Here is a 20,291-nt window from a genome sequence, read left to right on the forward strand (position 1 = left end):
GCAGCCAATATTTATATTTTATTCAGCTTTGTTTAATTGTATTCTTCATACTATAAAATAATGCCACGGAATTCTAAGCAAATCTTGTCTGCTAAATGAACTAGTGTAGCCCACAGCCATTTGGCATGGCCACATCAGGACCTAACATAAGGACAACTCGGAGTATGTTAATCTGTTCTTCTGAAATAGACTACATTTTCTTCATTATGTTTCTTTAGACCTGTCTAAAATCAATAATGAATGTATAGGCTATATTACATGGATTTATTAGTTTTTAAAGTGGGTTGTAGGTTGTGTGGAAGCCAGGAGATGCTAAATGTTTGTTAATTACCTTGAGGCCGGTAGTTATTTGCTTGACAATCACCGGCTGATGCAATTTCGTGACAGCCACAGCCCTAAACACGGCCCTAGAAAATCAAATCGTTGTCCCCAGGTGTTTTCTCTTTTCGCAGTGTGATTTGGCGGCACATGTCTTAAGTTACAGGTCATCAGAATGACGAGTGGGTGTTAAAGCTGGCCACACTGTCATTCTCAGGCTCTCTGAGCCCTCTGGAGCTGCAGCGGGCTGATGTTGATGACAGCCCCTCTGGGTTTGGCTTTGGGCTGACCCACTCCACCCCGGCCCAGCAAGCCCTGGTGGACCTGGTTTCCCACATCCTGGAGTCCCCCTGCCCCTCTGAACACCCCCTCTCCCCAGACCACCAGGTCCCGGACGAGCGCTGTCACACACTCAACCGAACCACCAACCTCTACAGCTTCTCAGTGCCCCAGCTGCAACTCACACACACACTTCCTATGTCCTCCTGTACCTCTTCGTCTACTTCCTCGTCGCCTCTGGAGGTCGTGACCTCTGTGTTGGGTTCGGTCATGCTGAGTGACAACGTCTTCCTGGAGGGCTCCAGTTATGACGGGGATGAGGAATGTGGCGTAACTTCGTCTTCCGGAGAAGTGGCGACAACTGGGGGAAACTCAACTTGGTGGTCGACTAGAGGTGACAGTCTGGAGGAGGAAGTGGATGAGGAGCAGAACAGTGAGGGGGCCATCGACATCGGTTCCACTCCTACCTTCCCCACACAGAGGCACTCGTGGCTGGAAGAGGGCAGGCATGGGGGTGGTGAAGAGAGCACTGAAAGTCCTAGTGTGGTTGTAGTTGGCAGCAGCAGTAGTAGTTTCAGTAGCAGTGGGAGTGATATTATCTATATGGGGTCAGTGGCGCCTGCTTGGGAGACGGGTCAGGCTGTGTCCTGCCCTAATGTTGATGGTGGCAACCCACAGAGGAAGAGGAAAGCAACAAGATTACCGTTCCACCTCTCTGAGGAGGCAATGGACATGAATGCCCTGGAAAGCCAAGCTGGAATGGATGAGAAGACTGAGGAACAGAGAAACCGACTGGACGAACACGAGATGGAGGAAGTGAAGAGTCCACTTGGGAAGGAGGCAGGATCTGAACACAGGAACGAACCTTCAGCGGGATTCCATTCACCAGAGGAGGTTGGGACGGAGAGTGGAAGATTGGGTATTGCAGAGTGGCCACCGCATCAGAGGAGTGGTCTGCGAACCGCCGAGCAATTCAACAAGGAGCCCAACTCCACTGAAGCAAATGACAGGAGAGCGAGCCCTCAGGAATTATGACCTATGAAGGGGTCTATCCCAAACAGAGGTAAAGCTGAATTTCAGAGGGACTCCACTTTTCACAACTAGGGTTGATTTGTCACATGGCTATTGTGTGTCTTTGGGCCTGCGTCACTCCTCTGAATCACCAAGGCACTTCCTGTCGTTCATCAGGGGTCGCGTGGAACACTGTCTGGACAATTCACAGATGTGGTGGTGAATTAAATGTGAAACCAGAATGACGATGCTTATTTATTAGTTTACCTAATGTGTTTTTTATATTCTTGTTTCAGAAGTGGCCTCAATCTCAGGAAGCGTTGATGATGTTCTAGAGGACGAGTTCGTCTGAGACCAAAGACAGACATGTCAAGTTCCGTATACCCTTCCCTGGTTTTTGTAATGTTTTTGTTAAATATGCACTGATGTAATTTATCTAATTTAATGATGAATGGATACAAATTCAAAGGATTGACTTTGTTAACATGTATTTTTATTGGACGTGTGTAGTGGGATGTGTTGTACTAAAATTGGCCTGTTAATTTTTTCCTCTCACCTTTCTTTCAGCACTGACCATCCACTCTCTGCATCAACTCCATGTTATGAAGTGGACACCTTCCCTCACCCCCACGCCACCAACCCCCTCGCCCCCACGCCACCAACCCCCTCGCCATCTTCACGAAGCCTTACTTGACTCATGCTGAATCCCAAATGAACCATTAGCCCCATACTCCTTGGCATTTTCTGTTTTATCTGAAACAATTGGATAATTTTTTTCGAAACCTCAGCGGGCAAATTTAGCCACTTACCATGTGGCCTGAACCGATCTGATCACTACTGATCTGCAGGAATGGTTAGCATCTGCAGACTGTGCAGCAGTTCTCCCAGCCAATTTCATTGAACTGTGGTCTTTCCTCGATACGGGTTGATTTGGGTTATTCCTTTATGCCTTTCATGCAGTTGTGCTTTGTGCTGCTATGTGTTTATTGTTTAAGTTGCTGAGAGGAGATGGAGGAAAAAGAAGTTGAATGCCAGTATTGTTTAAGATAAAGCACTGTGATAGGAGTCATTCGAGCCCTATATTAGGTGATTGTGGCTGTTAGAACAAAATCAATCTGTAAATTAAAATGTAAGCCTCTGTACTATTGTGCGTTAGTTTTATGTTGTGAAAATAAAGATATTACACTTAAATATGTTAAATGTCAGAATGCTTTTCTGATTTGATTTCAAAGTATAGCTGTGCCTCGTCTGTTCCACTCTACAAATGCCTTTTACAGTATATTGACTATGAACCTTTTGGCAGGTCACTTGCTCTTACTTTTACAATCGAAAATTGTGATATTAGTAAATTACATTTAATGAAAGTAGGGTGGACTATTTACACAATTGTTTTGTTTCTGTGTGTTGTCGTTCAGCACTGACCAATCACAGCAAAGTGGGTTCTGAACGCGCATGCTCATTTGATACATTGTATTTTTGTTGATACTATCCTGCTTGAGTTCCTTTCGGGGCTCTGAGTTTAGCTTTTTCAAGCTATTAAACCCCCTACTTTGGGGGGTTTACTATTCTAATTGAGCCAATAAAATACTGTACCTTTATGAAGGGCTGATGGAGAATACAAGGGATTTGGTGAGTTAATTTTCCCGATGTGGTCCGTCCGTATCCGATTTGTTGTGTAGCAAGCTTGCTAACTTTAGCCTTAGCTAGCGCCTCCCTTTCGTTATCGGATTGTAGTAACAGCTGATTGAATTCCCTAAACTACAAAATAGCAATATCAAACAGCCCTTATTTTATTGGAAAGTGAATATGTGAATACTTTATTCGGTTTTTACATGCTAAATGGCTACTAATTTAATTTATTGCAAGCGGTGTCTTGTAACTGACGCTAGGTCAGCTAGCCAAGTAACGCTAGAACTGGAATAACAGGTTTGCTAGCTAAGGCCCAGCCCATGTCTCTCACATTCATTCCGCAAAGTCCGTTTTAACAATATTAGCTAGCTACGTGTTAACGATAACATAAATAGCTAGCTAGCCAGTAACGTTAGTGTGATTAAGACGAGGGAGAAAGGATCGTTTAGGTGTTTCTCCAGACAGCTAAGTTAGCAAGCTAGCGTTAGCTACCAGCTACTATTATATGCAGAGGTGGTAAATAAATTAACACTCTTAGGCGGCTTTGTGATTATATAGCAAGGAAACTGGTATTGTATTCTATATATATACGTAAGACTCAGTTATTGCTCAGTTACATTTTGTTATCCGATGCTAGTAACTGTATTGGTATGGATGTTTCTCATCTCATCTGTAGCCATGTACATATGCGTAGCCATGGTAGTTATGTCTGCTACATATCAGCGTGGCTGTTGTATCACATTGTTTACCGTACACCGTTTCCAAGTATACCAATCTTCTTTTAGGACTAATATGTCATAAAACATGTTATTTGTGAGTATTCACTTGTTGAAAGAAAAACAAGTGTCAATAAATTATATATCCCCCTCACTGTACAATCGGTGTCAGTAGGGCGTCATGCGTTCCCTCTCTCTGCTCCTTCCAGGCTGAACGCACCCCGCGTTCGGAGCGTAAGCGCCAGGACTCGTTTGGGATGTTTGACCGGTACGACAGCTGCAGTGAGGAGAGCACCAGTAGCTCCAGCTCAGATGACAGTGAGGACGAGGTGCCCTCCATCCCCGCCAGCCTGCCAATCATCAAAAACAATGGACAGGTCTACACCTATCCCGACGGCAAGACCGGCATGGGTCAGTACAGGGAAATATTGATATAGAATCCATAGATATAAATCAGTTAAGAATCCTATGGGTCAGTCAGTGTCTCTGGGGTGATTGCACAAAACCGGTTGAGCGAGTGAATTAGGTGGCTGCCTGTGAATGACATAGATCCCAGCCTGCTACTGTCATAGTTATCCTGTCATTTCATACAATATAGTTGAGAAAAATAACTGATGAAAGAAGACTGCATTGCTTTGAATTAATTGGAATTTTCTGCTTTATTCTGAGTTTCCAGGAAATGTTTATGTGTTGCCTTGTTTTCCAGCCACGTGTGAGATGTGTGGGATGGTCGGAGTGCGAGACGCCTTCTACTCCAAGACTAAACGCTTCTGCAGCGTCTCCTGCTCTAGAAGTTACTCCTCCAACTCTAAAAAAGCCAGCATCTTGGCTCGACTCCAGGTAACCTTATAATCCCATACTATGTTCTGTATGTTATTTGTTGTAGCCAGATAGTAGAATTAGAACAACATCTTCTATTTCCTTTGGAAATGCAAGAGAACATAACCAGTAGAAAGTGTGGGCATATTTTGTTTCTTCAATCTAATCTCACTGTTAAATGTTTTGTGCTTTTTACTAAAGGGTAAACCACCTACGAAAAAGGCCAAGGTGTTACAGAAACAGCCTCTCATGGCGAAGTTGGCAGCTTACGCCCAGTACCAAGCAAGTCAACAACAACAGAACCAGGCTAAGTCAAAAGCAGGCGAGTCCACCTGTAGTTCAGTTGGTAGAGCATGGCGCTTCAAAGCCAGGATACTGGGACCGTCTATATGTAAAATGTATGCATGCATGACTAAGTCGCTTTGGTTAAAAGCTTCTGCTAAATGGCATATATTATATTATAGTCAGAACACACAATCTCTCATATTGTTGTTATGCAAAAGAATGGCCTTGAATGGAAGATGGTTTTAGTCACAAGAACACACATTCTCTGTCCTGACCCAGTATAGTGAAGTTAATGTTGACCTTGTTCCTCCTCCCCTACAGTGGTTCCTGTTGAAGGCTTTGACTGGGGACGGTACATCTGTAGCAATAACTTGGTTGGAGCACCAGTCAGCTGCTTCAAGCACGTACGTTTAAACAACAGCTAGGCGTTCAAATGGTCCTGTATTGAAGTCTATTGCAGATGCTAAGGTTCTATGTCTGTAAATCTACCTGGTTTTGATCAACACAAGTGTACCTTGTGGGATATATTATGAACTTATGTAACATTTCGTTATTTCTCGGTGTCTCAGGTCCCTATGGGTACGTGCTGGGGAGACCTAGCTGAAGGAGTGATGGTCGAGGTGCTCAACTCCGATACTAACCTCTCTACTAAAGTCTACTGGATAGCAGGGATCGTCAAACTGTCAGGTAAGAACACATCTAACCACTTGAAGGATTTTTATCCATGTAACAAAACAATTCTTAACATTTTGAAAGTATTGTTGTTGTTTTTTTTGTTGCCATAATGAGCAGACTGTTGTTAATATTTCTTTGAATAAGGCACAGTAATGGGGTTGTAAAGAAAGGCTCTTACTGTTTCTGTTCTCTTTCCCAGGGTTCAAGGCTCTGCTGCGGTACGAGGGTTTTGACAACGACACCAGCAGGGACTTCTGGTGTAACCTCTGTGTTCCAGAGATTCACCACGTCGGGTGGTGTGCATCCAGCGGGAAACCGCTCGTACCTCCCAAATGTAAACATCATTCCATAATCATGGTCATAGTAATACGCTTTCTTTTTTAACAGGCCTTTTTAACATATCTTTTTAACATGCTTTTAACAGGCCTTTTTAACAGGCCTTTTTACAGGCCTTTTAAACAGGCCTTGATCTTAACAGAAGATGGAAAACAGATTGATAGACTGATGATGGATTATGTTTCTGGTTTCTCTCTCAGCGATACAGCTAAAGTACTCTAACTGGAAAGCTTTCCTTGTGAAGCGTCTCACTGGAGCCAAAACGCTACCACCAGACTTTGCCACCAAGGTAAGATTTCATCATATTGAGCTGCAAGATGTAAACACTGGTAAGGACAATGGCTTAAACTCTCCCTAGTTCTCTAAAAGCACCCACTCTTAGCGCTTCCTTTCATTCCCCCCTCTCTACCCAGGTCCACGAGAACATGCAGTTCCCCTTTAAGAAGCTGATGCGTGTGGAGGTGGTGGATAAGACTCACCTGTGCCGGACACGAGTGGCCCTGGTGGAGCAGGTGATTGGGGGACGGCTGAGGCTCGTCTACGAGGAGGGCTCTGACGACTTCTGGTGTCACATGTACTCCCCGCTCATACACGCCATCGGATGGTCCCGGAGCATCGGGCACCGCTTCAAACGATCCGGTCAGTCAAGTTAGTTGGTTTTGGTTAAGTTGGTTGGTTTTGGTCAAGTTAGTTGGTTTTGGTTAAGTTAGTTGGTAGTTAATTTGTTAGTGAGTTAGGCCTAGGTAGGTAGTTAGTCCAATGTGTTTGTTTTCGAACTCTGCTGACAATGTTTGTTTCCCAGATGTGTCAAAGAAAATCGATGGTCAAATGGATGCCCCCGCCCAGCTGTTTGCCAAGGTAATGTAAATACACCACATGTTTACAATGCCCCAAGGCTTTGTGCCTCTGTGGTTTGTATTGATTATTTTCCAATGTACGGATCCAGAATGATGAATGAATCTGTGATATCTCCTCAGGTGAAAGACGTGGACCAGAATGGTGAATGGTTCCGGGACAGGATGAAACTAGAGGCCATCGACCCTCTAAACCTCTCAGCTATAAGTGTAGCCACTGTAAGAAAGGTAACTGTCTCACTTCTCCGCTTTCTGTGTAGCCACTGTAATAAAGGCATGGCACCAGTTTGGGTCGTTTCCATGGTAAAATTCAAGGGTCATGCTACTCTGCTGTTGGCTCCCCTGGATTGGGGTTTCCCTCTACTTACTTTCAGTCCCCGGTCACCTGTTAAGGTTTTGAGTTGTATACATCTTAGATTGATGTTTGCTGTCTGTTTCAGGTGTTGGCAGACGGGTACCTCATGATCGGCGTTGACGGGTCGGAGGTGACGGACGGCTCAGACTGGTTCTGCTACCACTCCACCTCTCCCTCCATCTTCCCTGCCGGCTTCTGTGAAATCAACAACATCGAACTCACACACCCTAGAGGTACACTTCTTACCCCATCTTTCTTTTCCTTATTTTACAGACTGCAACATTCCCTCACTCAGGTATTATTTTTTTTTTAACCGTTGTTTATTTAATTAAGGATAGTCTCATTGAGATAGTCTCTTTGTCCCAGTTGTTGAAGGTAGCTCTTGTTCCTCTTCCTCTTTGGCCTCTCTGGTCAAGGGTTATGTGTTAACCCAGCCTTACCACTGACTCTGCCCCACAGGGTACACTAAACTGCCATTTAAATGGTTTGACTACCTCAGAGAAACAAGTTCAATAGCCGCTCCTGTGAAGCTCTTTAACAAGGTAGGACTGATTCCTGACATCGTGGCTGTGTTGTTTTGTTGGTTAGCGCAGTCCTGTGGTTCTGTCTTTTTATGATCACATGAAAATTATACTTCAAATAAAAACGACTACAAGCAGGCATTACCAACAAGGCAAATTATTTATCTATTTTTCGCTTACATACGTGTTTGATGTAATACATTTGTCAAAAATTGTTATGGAAAAAACACTGTATTGACCACAAACATAAAAATGTCTCTCGTCTTTGCCTCCGCCATCTTGTTGCCCCTGCCCAGGATGTTCCAAACCACGGCTTCCGTCAGGGTATGAAGCTGGAGGCCGTGGACCTGATGGAGCCCAGGTTGGTGTGTGTTGCCACTGTGACTCGGATCGTCCACCGCCTGTTGCGCATCCACTTTGACGGCTGGGAGGACGAGTACGACCAATGGGTGGACTGTCAGTCGTCTGACCTCTACCCCGTGGGCTGGTGTCAGCTGACCGGCTACCAGCTACAGCCCCCCGCCGCACAGAGTGAGATCAAACACCACAGTTCTACCCAAATATAACACACCAACATGTAACACACCAACATGCAACACTTAACACACCAACATGTAACACACCAACATGTAACACACCAACATGTAACACACCAACATGTAACACTTAACACACCAACATGTAACACTTAACACACCAACATGTAACACACCAACATGTAACACTTAACACACCAACATGTAACACACCAACATGTAACACACCAACATGTAACACACCAACATGTAACACACCAACATGTAACACACTAACATGTAACACACCAACATGTAACACTTAACACACCAACCTGTAACACACTAACATGTAACACACCAACATGTAACACTTAACACACCAACATGTAACACACTAACATGTAACACACTAACACACCAACACTTAACACACCAACCTGTAAAACACCAACATGTAACACACCAACATGTAACACACCAACATGTAACACACCAACATGTAACACACTAACATGTAACACACTAACACACCAACACTTAACACACCAACCTGTAACACACTAACATGTAACACACCAACATGTAACACTTAACACACCAACATGTAACACACTAACATGTAACACACTAACACACCAACACTTAACAAACCAACACTTAACACACCAACATGTAACACACTAACACGTAACACACCACCATGTAACACATTAACACACCAACATGTAACACACTAACACACCGACATGTAACACACCGACATGTAACACACCAACATGTAACACACTAACATGTAACACACTAACACACCAACATGTAACACACTAACACACCAACATGTAACACACTGACACACCAACAGGTAACACACCAACATGTAACACACCAACATGTAACACACTAACATGTAACACACTAACACACCAACATGTAACACACTAACACACCAACATGTAACACACTAACATGTAACACACCAACATGCAACACTTAACACACCAACATGTAACACACCAACATGTAACACACTAACACATCATGTAACACATTAACACACCAACGTGTAACACACCAACATGTAACACACCAACATGTAACACACCAACATGTAACACACCAACATGTAACACACCAACATGTAACACACCAACATGTAACACTTAACACACCAACATGTAACACTTAACACACCAACATGTAACACTTAACACACCAACATGTAACACACCAACATGTAACACACCAACATGTAACACACCAACATGTAACACACCAACATGTAACACACCAACATGTAACACACTAACATGTAACACACCAACATGTAACACACTAACATGTAACACACTAACACACCAACACTTAACACACCAACCTGTAACACACTAACATGTAACACACCAACATGTAACACACCAACATGTAACACTTAACACACCAACATGTAACACACTAACACACCAACATGTAACACACTAACATGTAACACACTAACACACCAACATGTAACACACTAACACACCAACATGTAACACACCAACACACCGACATGTAACACACCAACATGTAACACACTAACATGTAACACACTAACACATCAAACATGTAACACACTAACACACCAACTTGTAACACACTACCATGTAACACACCAACATGTAACACACCAACATGTAACACACCAACATGTAACACACTAACATGTAACACACTAACACACCGACATGTAACACACTACCATGTAACACACTAACATGTAACACACTAACACACCAACATGTAACACACTAACACACCAACTTGTAACACACTACCATGTAACACACTAACATACCAACATGTAACACACCAACATGTAACACACTAACACACCGACATGTAACACACCAACATGTAAAACACTAACACACCAACATGTAACACACTAACACACCAACATGTAACACACCAACATGTAACACACCAACATGTAACACACCAACATGTAACACACTACCATGTAACACACTAACACACCAACATGTAACACACCAACATGTAACACACCAACATGTAACACACCAACATGTAACACACCAACATGTAACACACTAACACACCAACATGTAACACACCAACATGTAACACACTAACATGTAACACACTAACACACCGACATGTAACACACTACCATGTAACACACTACCATGTAACACACTAACATACCAACATGTAACATACCAACATGTAACACACCAACATGTAACACACTAACACACCGACATGTAACACACCGACATGTAACACACCAACATGTAACACACCAACATGTAACACACTAACACACCAACTTGTAACACACTACCATGTAACACACTAACACACCAACATGTAACACACCAACATGTAACACACCAACATGTAACACACCAACATGTAACACACCAACATGTAACACACCAACATGTAACACACCAACATGTAACACACCAACATGTAACACACTAACATGTAACACACCAACATGTAACACACTAACACACCAACATGTAACACACCAACATGTAACACACCAACATGTAACACACTAACACATCATGTAACACACTAACACACCAACATGTGACACACTAACATGTAACACACTTACACACCAACATGTAACACACCAAGATGTAACACACTAACACACCATGTAACACAGGAACATGTAACACACTAACACACCAACATGTAACACACCAACATGTAACACACTAACACACCAACATGTAACACACCAACATGTAACACACTAACACACCAACATGTAACACACTAACACACCAACATGTAACACACTAACACACTACCATGTAACACACTAACACACCAACATGTAACACACCAACATGTAACACAGGAACATGTAACACACCATGTAACACATAAACCAAACAACTACCACTTAGGCTCTCATTGATGGACTGGATTAAGTTCCAGCTAATACGTGACCAATTACCTGATAACATGCGATTGGAGTCCCAAACTAACAGGCAGAAACATTTGTGTAAAACAATAGGCCAGTGTTTATTTGCTCCTCCATTTTCTGTCATTTCAGTGGCCAGAGAAATCCCAGCAGCTGTACCTAAGCACAAGAAGAAAGCCCAACAATACAAAGGACAAAAGAAAAGTGAGTTCTCTTCTCTTTCATCATCACTCGCTTCCCTCTTCCCCTGGTCCACACCAGTGGAGGCTGGTGGGAAGATCTATAGAAGGATGGGCTCATTGTAATAATGGCTGGAATGGATTCAGTGGAATGGAGTCAAACATGGTTTCCGTGTGTTTGATACTGTTCCACTGATTCCATTCCAGCCATTGCAATGACTCTGTCCTCCCAAAGTGCCTCCCACCAGCCTCCACTGTTCCACACTCTGGTGGCGGGAAATCTATCTAGCTTAGAATTTCTGTTAATGTTTAGTTTTTTCTTTCTTGTCTGTTCTTTGGGATCTGATTGGCTGATTGGTTGGCAGTCCCATGACAGGAAGCTGCGGTACTCTGGGCGAGTGCCAAAAAGGTGGCGAGGGTGTTGTAACACTGGGTGTGATGGTCCAAACCACAGAGATAAAAAATAAGACTTATCTTTCTGTCTGTGCCATTATGGTGTCCGTGCCAACATAGGCAGTGCCATTGGGGCTCTCTCCATTTTAAAGTAGTGAATGTTATTCTGTTGTGTTTGAAAAAGCATAAAGATAATATTGTTGATTTATCGTCCCCTGCTGTGTTGGAGTCTTCTTGTGTGTTATTCATTTGTGGCCAATAAATGGCAGTGATATAGCTTAAAGCCATTTTCAAACCAATTTGAGGCAATGCTCTGATCTTTGGCTGATCACTCCCAACCCATAGGAATCCCCACCCAGTTGGCCACTGGTGGAAGGCCTCGATGGCAATGTCCATGCTGAAACTGGTTCTATCCATCTAGAGCCATCTGTCTACCTCTATGTTCCAAGCACAGCTTGTTCCACGTCTTAGGAAGTGGTTTAGCAGGGCTATGTGTAGACATGTGGTCACACACCACGATAGCTGGTTTACTTGAGTCTGGCTTACCTTGGGTGTATTCAGAACATGTTTTAGAACATTTCACAGCAGCATACCACCCTGCATACCACTGCTGGCTTGCTTCTGAAGCTAAGCAGGATTGGTCCTGGTCAGTCCCTGGATGGGAGACCAGGTGCTGCTGGAAGTGGTGTTGGAGGGCCAGTAGGAGGCACTCTTTCCTCTGGTCTAAAAAATATCCCAATACCCCAGAGCAGTGATTGGGGACACTGCCCTGTGTAGGGTGCTGTCTTTCAGATGGGACGTTAAACGAGTGTCCTGACTCTCTGAGGTCATTAAAGATCCCATGGCACTTGTCGTAAGAGTAGGAGTGTTAACCCCGGTGTCCTGGCTAAATTCCCAATCTGGCCCTCAAACCATCACGGTCACCTAATAATCCCCAGTTTACAATTGGCTTATTCATCCCCATCCTCTCCCCTGTAACTATTCCCCAGGTCGTTGCTGCAAATGAGAACGTGTTCTCAGTCAACTTACCTGGCAAAATAACGGATAAATAAATCAGAACCGTCTTCTGAACCGTTTGAAACAAGATTGGTGTATTTGAAATACTGTATTTAAACAGAATAAAATAACTTGAACATGTACAGTTGAAGGCAGAAGTTTACATACACTTAGGTTGGAGTCATTAAAACTTGTTTTTCAACCACTCCACAAATGTATTGTTAACAAACTATAGTTTTGGCAAGTCAGTTAGGACATCTACTGTGTACATGACTCAAGTCATTTTCCCAACAATTGTTTACAGATAGATTATTTCACTTATAATTCACTGTATCACAATTCCAGTGTTTCAGAAGTTTGCAAACACTAAGTTGACTGTGCCTTTAAACAGCTTGGAACATTCCAGAAAATAATGGCATGGCTTTAGAAGCTTCTGATAGGCTATTTGACATCATTTGAATCAATTGGAGGTGTACCTGTGGATGTATTTCAAGGCCTACCTTCAAACTCAGTGCCTCTTTGCTTGACATCATGGGAAAATCAAAAGAAATCAGCCAAGACCTCAGAAAATAAATTGTACAAGTCTGGTTCATCCTTGGGAGCAATTTCCAAACGCCTGAAGATGCCACGTTCATCTGTATAAAAATTAGTACGCAAGTATAAACACCAACATCTCAAGACACCAGTCAGGAAGTTAAAGCTTGGTCGCAAATGGGTCTTCCAAATGGACAATGACCCCAAGCATACTTCCAAAGTTGTACTTCCAAAACTGAAAAAGCGTGTGCGAGCAAGAAGGCCTACAAACCTGACTCAGTTACACCAGCTCTGTCAGAAAAAATGGGCCAAAATTCACCCAACTTATTGTGTGAAGCTTGTGGACGGCTATCCGAAGCGTTTGACCCAAGTTAAACAATGTAAAGGCAATGCTACCAAATACTAATTGAGTGTATGTAAACTTCTGTCCCACTGGGAATGTGATGAAACAAATAAAAGCTGAAATAAATAATTCTCTACTATTATTCTGACATTTCACATTCTTAAAATAAAGTGGTGATCCTACCTGACCTAAGACAGGGAATTTTTACTAGGATTAAATGTCAGGAATTGTGAAAAACTGATTTTAAATGTATTTGGCTAAGGTGTATGTAAACTTCTGACTTCAACTGTACATGCTATATAATTCATTACATCATGTGATTATCTAGGCCATTTACCTTTCTTTATATACACACACACACAATAGGATCTGTAATTAATTAGTTAATAAGTTAGCATTTATTTTATTATTCAAAATACATATAAAGTAACCCTATGCCACTGAACATTCAAATCTACACTGTTGGGAGCGGTAGCAACCTGAAAGCACCCTTAGTAGCTTACCTGAGTCTAACTTGGTGTCTAGAGCGGAAGGTTCCGGTTGGTCGTCGGCTCTTCAGTCAGGCAGGCAGGAGGAGGAGCCTATCAGGGGAGGACGAAGAGCAGAGTCCGCCCCCTTACTCCAACCAGGGCCCCACTCTGGCCCCCCGGTCCCGCACCCACCACCACTACCACCACCACCATCACACCCACAAACCAGGTAACACTGCCAAGAAATAACCACTGAGACCTCCACACAGACAGAGGGTGCTAACAGGGGTCAGTCCTCAGCCACTGTAGGTGCTGACCCTGCAGGGCGATCGCTGTGTGTTGGATACACCTGCATGAAAGCAAGTTCTATTCACTTGTTTCTGTGTCATGTTATTGAAGTGAAAGTACTAATGTGAGAAATGGCAATTTCTCCTCTCACCTCGTGATGCAATTCCTCCTTTGGTCGTCTTTCCTTCCCGTTCTCTGCTGCCAATGACTGGAACGAACTGCAAAAATCACTGAAGCTGGAGACTCCCTCTTCTCCCTCACTAGCTTTGTGCACCAGCTGTCAGAGCAGCTCACAGATCACTGCACCTGTACATAGCTCATCTGTAAACAGCCCATCTATCTACATACCTCATCACCATACTGTATTTATCTTGCTCCTTTGCACCCCAGTATCTCTACTTGCACATTCATCTTCTGCACATCTACCATTCCAGTGTTTAATTGCTATATTGTAATTACTTCACCACCATGGCCTATTTATTTCCTTATCTTACCTCATTTGCACTCACTGTCTATAGACTTTTTGTTTTCTTTTGTTCTACTGTATTATTGACTGTTGTTTGTATTGCACTGCTTTGCTTTATCTTGGCCAGGTCGCAGTTGCAAATTATAACTGGTTCTCAACTGGCCTACCTGGTTAAATAAAGGTGAAAAATAAATAAATAAACTAGGTGAGCAGGACGTCTGCAGGATGGAGGAAAAATGGTGATATAATATACTTTAGAAGTCTGGTTTCATTACAGGAACTACAGGCTCAGATGGAGGGCTAGGTATTAACAAGGATAGCTGTTCCTGTGCTGAAAAGTGTTTTGTGACTAAAAATGGTTGTTTACCCCCTAAGATATGTGTATATATATATATATATATATATATATATATATATATATATATATATATATATATATATATATATATATATATTTAAATGGTTGTTTAGCTATTTTCTTCTGTCTTGGTATGCTGTACAGGTTTTCGACTATTTTTTTTAAATTATTTTTTTTAAATTATGTAACCCTCTATTTTGCTAACTCTCTCTCCCTCTCTCTCTCTCTCCCTCACTCTAGAGTCTCTGTTATGTCTTAAGGAGGAACAGGCTGAGGTGGATGAGTTCACCTTCTCCCATGGCGTCTCAGACCAGGAGAGCATCGGCTCTGGCAGCTACTACATCAAACAGGAGCCCTGTTGACAGGGGGGACAGGGGACCGGGGCTAAGCCTGGGAGGGTAGGGGGATCTGGACAATAGAAACCCCTGAAATCCAACATCCAGAGAGACACTGCCTACAACCCCCCAACTTAAGACAAGACACATCCCTAAACCAAGACAAGAGCAACAGGGCAGGGAGAGCTCTAAAAAACCTTGTCCAGAAAAGATGGCCCTCTAACACTGCAATCAGGGGAGAATACTGCTGGGGGACTTGGTAACCAAAAACACTAAGTGACTACATGCCCTGAAACCCAAACCCTTACCCCACAAAATCAAGACAGGGAGCTACTTAGGTCTCCCCAAAACCATCCAGGGGAGAAGAACACTTCTGAGCAGCTACAACATCAAACCCTGGAGCCCTGATGGACAGTCACTCGTTCAGTGAGACTGACATACCATATAAACAACGGGTAACTGGACACTTCCTAAAGCCACTGGCCGGGAAGAGGGCTACGATACCTGGACAACCTGATCAGAATCCCACATCCCTGAATGATTGGATATGACCGTGGCTTTCTGTCTTCCTCCATAAATGCATCTAGGCAGGGGGCCTTGGAGCTCTGGATGCCCACTACAGAAGTCTGTTCTCTGGGTACTCTGTCTCTCCCACCACCCTGCCGTTGGCCGGGCAGGACCTCTGACACAACTCGGGGACACACACACAGACACCTGCACTAACTGTGACAGATATATAGGTCTTTGGTTTATTTCTTTCAGGTAAGAGAGCTAAGGAAGGAGGGATTTTATTTCACGCGTCTTGAAAGCGAGGAAAGGAGGGGGAGGGAAAAAGCTGTATAAAACAGGAATCTTTTTTCCAACAATTTTGCCAGGTGGACTTGCTTTGATTTGCTAATAGTACTTGAAGTTTTGTTAAAGTTTCTGTTTTTGTTAGTTTTTGTACTTTTTAAATTGGAGGGTTGTTATTTTGTCTTAAATGCTGATTTGTTATCAACAGCTCTTTGGGGGAGTGGCGTGGATATTATAGTAAGGATACATATTCATAGACGAGACCTATTCAATATAGAACTATATAGATATTAAGGAAAGTGATTTGGCCTGAGTGGGTTTTGAAACCTTGTGATAGGACTAGATGGGGGTTGTGCCCCAATAGGTTAACTGACATACTACTTAGTATTGTCTATGCATACTATGTAGTATGCTAGTGTGTGTAATGGGATACACTAGATAAACACAGTCACAGATTGCACTACAGGAGCAAACAGCCAGTCTCTTTGGCTTGTTGGAACCATCCTTACCTCTAGCATGGCAGCAGCTTTAGAATAGAAAGACCAGACTTCTCTAGTGTTTGCATCTGTTTTTTTTTAAACTAGGAAAACAACTCCAGAAACAAAGCTAAACCACATTAGATACTCGTTATTACACTCAACCATTATGTCTTATTCCTTGTCATAACCTATTTTCTTCTAAGAAAACAAGTGTAAACTCTTCATAAATCTGTCCCTTAAAAGAGAGAGAATTTCTATCAACCGAGGAAAGTATAATCCTAAAATGATGTCAATCAGAAATAAAACATTGTAGGCTACATGTCAAGAACGACATCGAGGTATGCAAAACCGCTTGATTCGGGATTCCCCCCTCTTGTTTATGGCTAATTCTTTATTTCAGAGCCAAATGGATGTGTACTGGTTAAGTATTCAACCGAGTCACTGGATAACAACGTTGTCGGTGTTAATGTCTCCGTTTATTAAACATGGCTTTGTTGATAGCCTTTTGTAAGTGTACGTTCACAAAACCAATGGGATCTGATTGGAGTAGGCTATAGCAGGAGAAAACCTTTCCCATTGGCTTCTTTATTCACCAATTAGACCGCATATATTTTTTGCTAGATTCCTGATTGGTTGGAGATCCTCCCGACTTCCTGAATCTGCTTGTGCATTGTAGCTGGTAGTTAGTGGTGACAATTGTATCTTGACTTCCTCTCTTCCCTCGCAGTGATATGTTATATTGTTGTACTACCTCCTGATGAGCTTGGCAGTCAAATAGAGACATCATAACGTGTCTCTAATCTGAGATGCAGGTTTGGGCAACTTGATATACCATATGCAAATAAAAAATAATGATACCCTCATATGTCTGACCAGACACCGAACACAGATATTTGTAACAGCACATTTTGAGGTAGTCCTCGAAATGGAATAATATGCAATAATGTTTTCTGTATTTTGCTATGTCAGATCGCTGAATTACAACACCCTGAAGTGATATTAGGGTACATGCAATATATTATACTTGCTTCAATTGACCTACATTCTATTGCATAACTATGGCAACTATGGTCTATAAACAGAATATAATAGATGTTATTTGAACCCACTATGTATACATAGAATAGTACAGAAAAGTTGTTTGAGCTCAGTTATTGTTGCAGTGGATGGGAAATGACCTACAATCTCTCTTTCTATACCAGTAAGGTTGACAATTAACTTCTCAGGAAATGTTTGCATTTTTCTCTAAGGTGTTTTCTTGGCTGCAAGGGTCAAGCAAAGTGCATTACAGTCAAAATTAAACAGAATGACATTTTGCATAAAGTTATTCAAAGGAAAGTCTTAATGGAATAACTTGCTTTACAAATGAATGTCTCTTCTTGCCCATGTCTGAATGTTGATTTCTCCCCTGTTTTTTGATATGGTTTCTTGTATTATGATTGTTCTGTTGATTTGGTGAGGTATTTTACATAAACCCTTCATGTCCTAATGATTTACAATACATTGAGAACCCCTTGATCAGTGTTCAGTTTGACGACATGCTTTGTGTAGCTAGGTTTTTACCCTCAATTATTGTTTCCATGTGTAGTTCCTTTTCCAACGGATGTACGATCAATAGTTTCTACCGTTTCCTGTCTCTGGGTTTTTAGATTGTATATAACCTTAATTAATATTAACAACTCAATGTCCAGCAGATTAATTAAATGTAGTGTGTCACTATCCTCTTATGTGAACAAGGTTTGGAGTTCAGGATTTGTTTTTTTTTGTTAACTTCAAGTAATCAGATCTGTCACAGACTATGACGAACTAGATGAGAATGAAGAAAGCGTGAAACGATTGTGGTAATCTTAACCAATTAACTGATCAAATTAAGTATCTTAGAAAAACAAAAAGACACAACTGTTTATAGACTAACTTTGCTGCTACCTTCCAAATAACCCAAATAATTCCTAATGCACAATCACATTTTGGAGAGAGAGGTTTCTTTTTCAGTGATACAATGACTCTTTATTCTTAGAAATGGATGTAGGAATGTCACCGAGATGCCCAATCCAAAATCAACACCTCTGAATCCCTCCTAAGAGACCTGAAATAACAGGATGCCATTTATAGGCTCACACCTACTTGTTCAGGTGTACAAGGGGAGATTCAGGAAGTGTGTGGAGCGAGGGGCTGATTTGGGACCGGATCAATTGAGTTAGTGCATGCAAAATTGTACGGTCTTTCTGTGGACCAACACTGAGCTTGGTTTGCTGTTATGGTCTTTAGTCGTGCTACCTACCGCTCACTCTAAAATCGACCCCTAGCCACTAATCCTATGTATCCTATAGATCCGAAAGGATTGGATAGGTATGAGAAAGATGGTACAAGCTCCATTTTGCCCTTTTGATAGGCTTAGTGGCATTTTGAGGCATATTGCTTACACCTACCTATCCAAACCTTTCGGATCTTAAATGTGTAGTGGAAGTAGGGGGCGGGGAGTCAATCTAGAATGAGGTGTCTGTTTGTTCTTTGAATACTAACACGGGTCTCTTTTTGTATGTGACAACCCCACTATATTCAACCCTTATATATCATGGTGCTATATATATATTTGATAAAGTGATTTAGTTATTTTATTGGGGAAATAATTCTCATTAACTGTAATTATGAATGGAGGGGGCTTAAGTTATGTTTTGGTGTTTTATTTTGGATACAAATAACTAAATGATTTGTTAAAAAAAATAATTATAGTATTGAAATTATAAACACTGACCCTTGTGGTAGAAATTTGGTTGCAATGTGGTTTGTACATCTCTATCTAGATACATGAGGTTCTTTCTTCTGGTCATTTTGTGCTGTGATCGAGGTTTGATAGACAATACCTTGAATTTGTAAATAAACCAAATGTTTGGGGACATAATATTGGTTGTATTATTTTTGTGTCTTTTGTTTCCGCATGGCTGTGAAAAGGTGTCTGTTAACCATTTTTGTAAGAAACATTTTTTTACGCTGATTAAAATGATACTTATAAATTACCATATTTGTCAATGCCTAAAAAAAAATTTCTTCTCTCTTTGTAGTTCTATAGGTTACTTCACCTCAATGCTGTTTCAACCAGAGGAGGCTGGTGGGAGGAACTATAGTAATGGAATAAACGGAACGGTATCAAACACATGAAAACCACGTTTGACTCTGTTCCATGCATTCCATTTCAGCCATTATTACGATGAGCCTGTCCTCCTATAGCTCCTCACACCAGCCTCCTTTGGTTTAAAACACCACAGGAAATGAAAGATGTGGTCAAAAAGTCGTATGAAGTAGAATGAGGTAATATGGTGTTCCATTATGAGTGGTGGATAAAGTTCTTAATTCTCGTTCTTAAGTAAAAGCAAAGATACCTTAATAGAAAATGA

At 42.0% G+C, this 20,291-nt stretch overlaps 1 protein-coding gene across 7 annotated transcripts in view; it reads left to right on the plus strand.

Annotated features, from left to right (window-relative positions):
• The window catches only part of LOC110491338 (MBT domain-containing protein 1), a 29,173-nt gene extending 9,260 nt beyond the window's left edge, over nucleotides 1-19,913 (plus strand). For 4 of the 7 annotated variants that reach the window (XR_005036437.1, XR_005036435.1, XR_005036434.1 and 1 more), the window contains 3 exons: nucleotides 479-1,660; nucleotides 1,905-1,981; nucleotides 2,176-2,803. Coding sequence is in view for 3 of the 7 variants with exons in the window: in XM_036946121.1 (XP_036802016.1) it covers nucleotides 3,217-3,237; nucleotides 4,163-4,364; nucleotides 4,660-4,793; nucleotides 4,974-5,094; nucleotides 5,379-5,461; nucleotides 5,627-5,744; nucleotides 5,932-6,066; nucleotides 6,269-6,357; nucleotides 6,482-6,707; nucleotides 6,871-6,926; nucleotides 7,046-7,150; nucleotides 7,363-7,510; nucleotides 7,737-7,819; nucleotides 8,095-8,329; nucleotides 11,396-11,467; nucleotides 14,234-14,407; nucleotides 15,531-15,652 (2,124 nt within the window). In the remaining 4 variants the exon portion in view is untranslated. Of the gene's footprint in view, nucleotides 1-478; nucleotides 1,661-1,904; nucleotides 1,982-2,175; nucleotides 3,238-4,162; nucleotides 4,365-4,659; nucleotides 4,794-4,973; nucleotides 5,095-5,378; nucleotides 5,462-5,626; nucleotides 5,745-5,931; nucleotides 6,067-6,268; nucleotides 6,358-6,481; nucleotides 6,708-6,870; nucleotides 6,927-7,045; nucleotides 7,151-7,362; nucleotides 7,511-7,736; nucleotides 7,820-8,094; nucleotides 8,330-11,395; nucleotides 11,468-14,233; nucleotides 14,408-15,530 lie in introns of those variants that run through there. The other 3 variants (XM_036946121.1, XM_036946122.1, XM_021564708.2) reach the window with 3 other exon arrangements.
• The last annotated feature ends 378 nt before the right edge of the window (nucleotides 19,914-20,291 follow it).

This window comes from Oncorhynchus mykiss, chromosome 16 (genome assembly GCF_013265735.2).
Source record: "Oncorhynchus mykiss isolate Arlee chromosome 16, USDA_OmykA_1.1, whole genome shotgun sequence".
Lineage (NCBI taxonomy): Eukaryota > Metazoa > Chordata > Actinopteri > Salmoniformes > Salmonidae > Oncorhynchus > Oncorhynchus mykiss.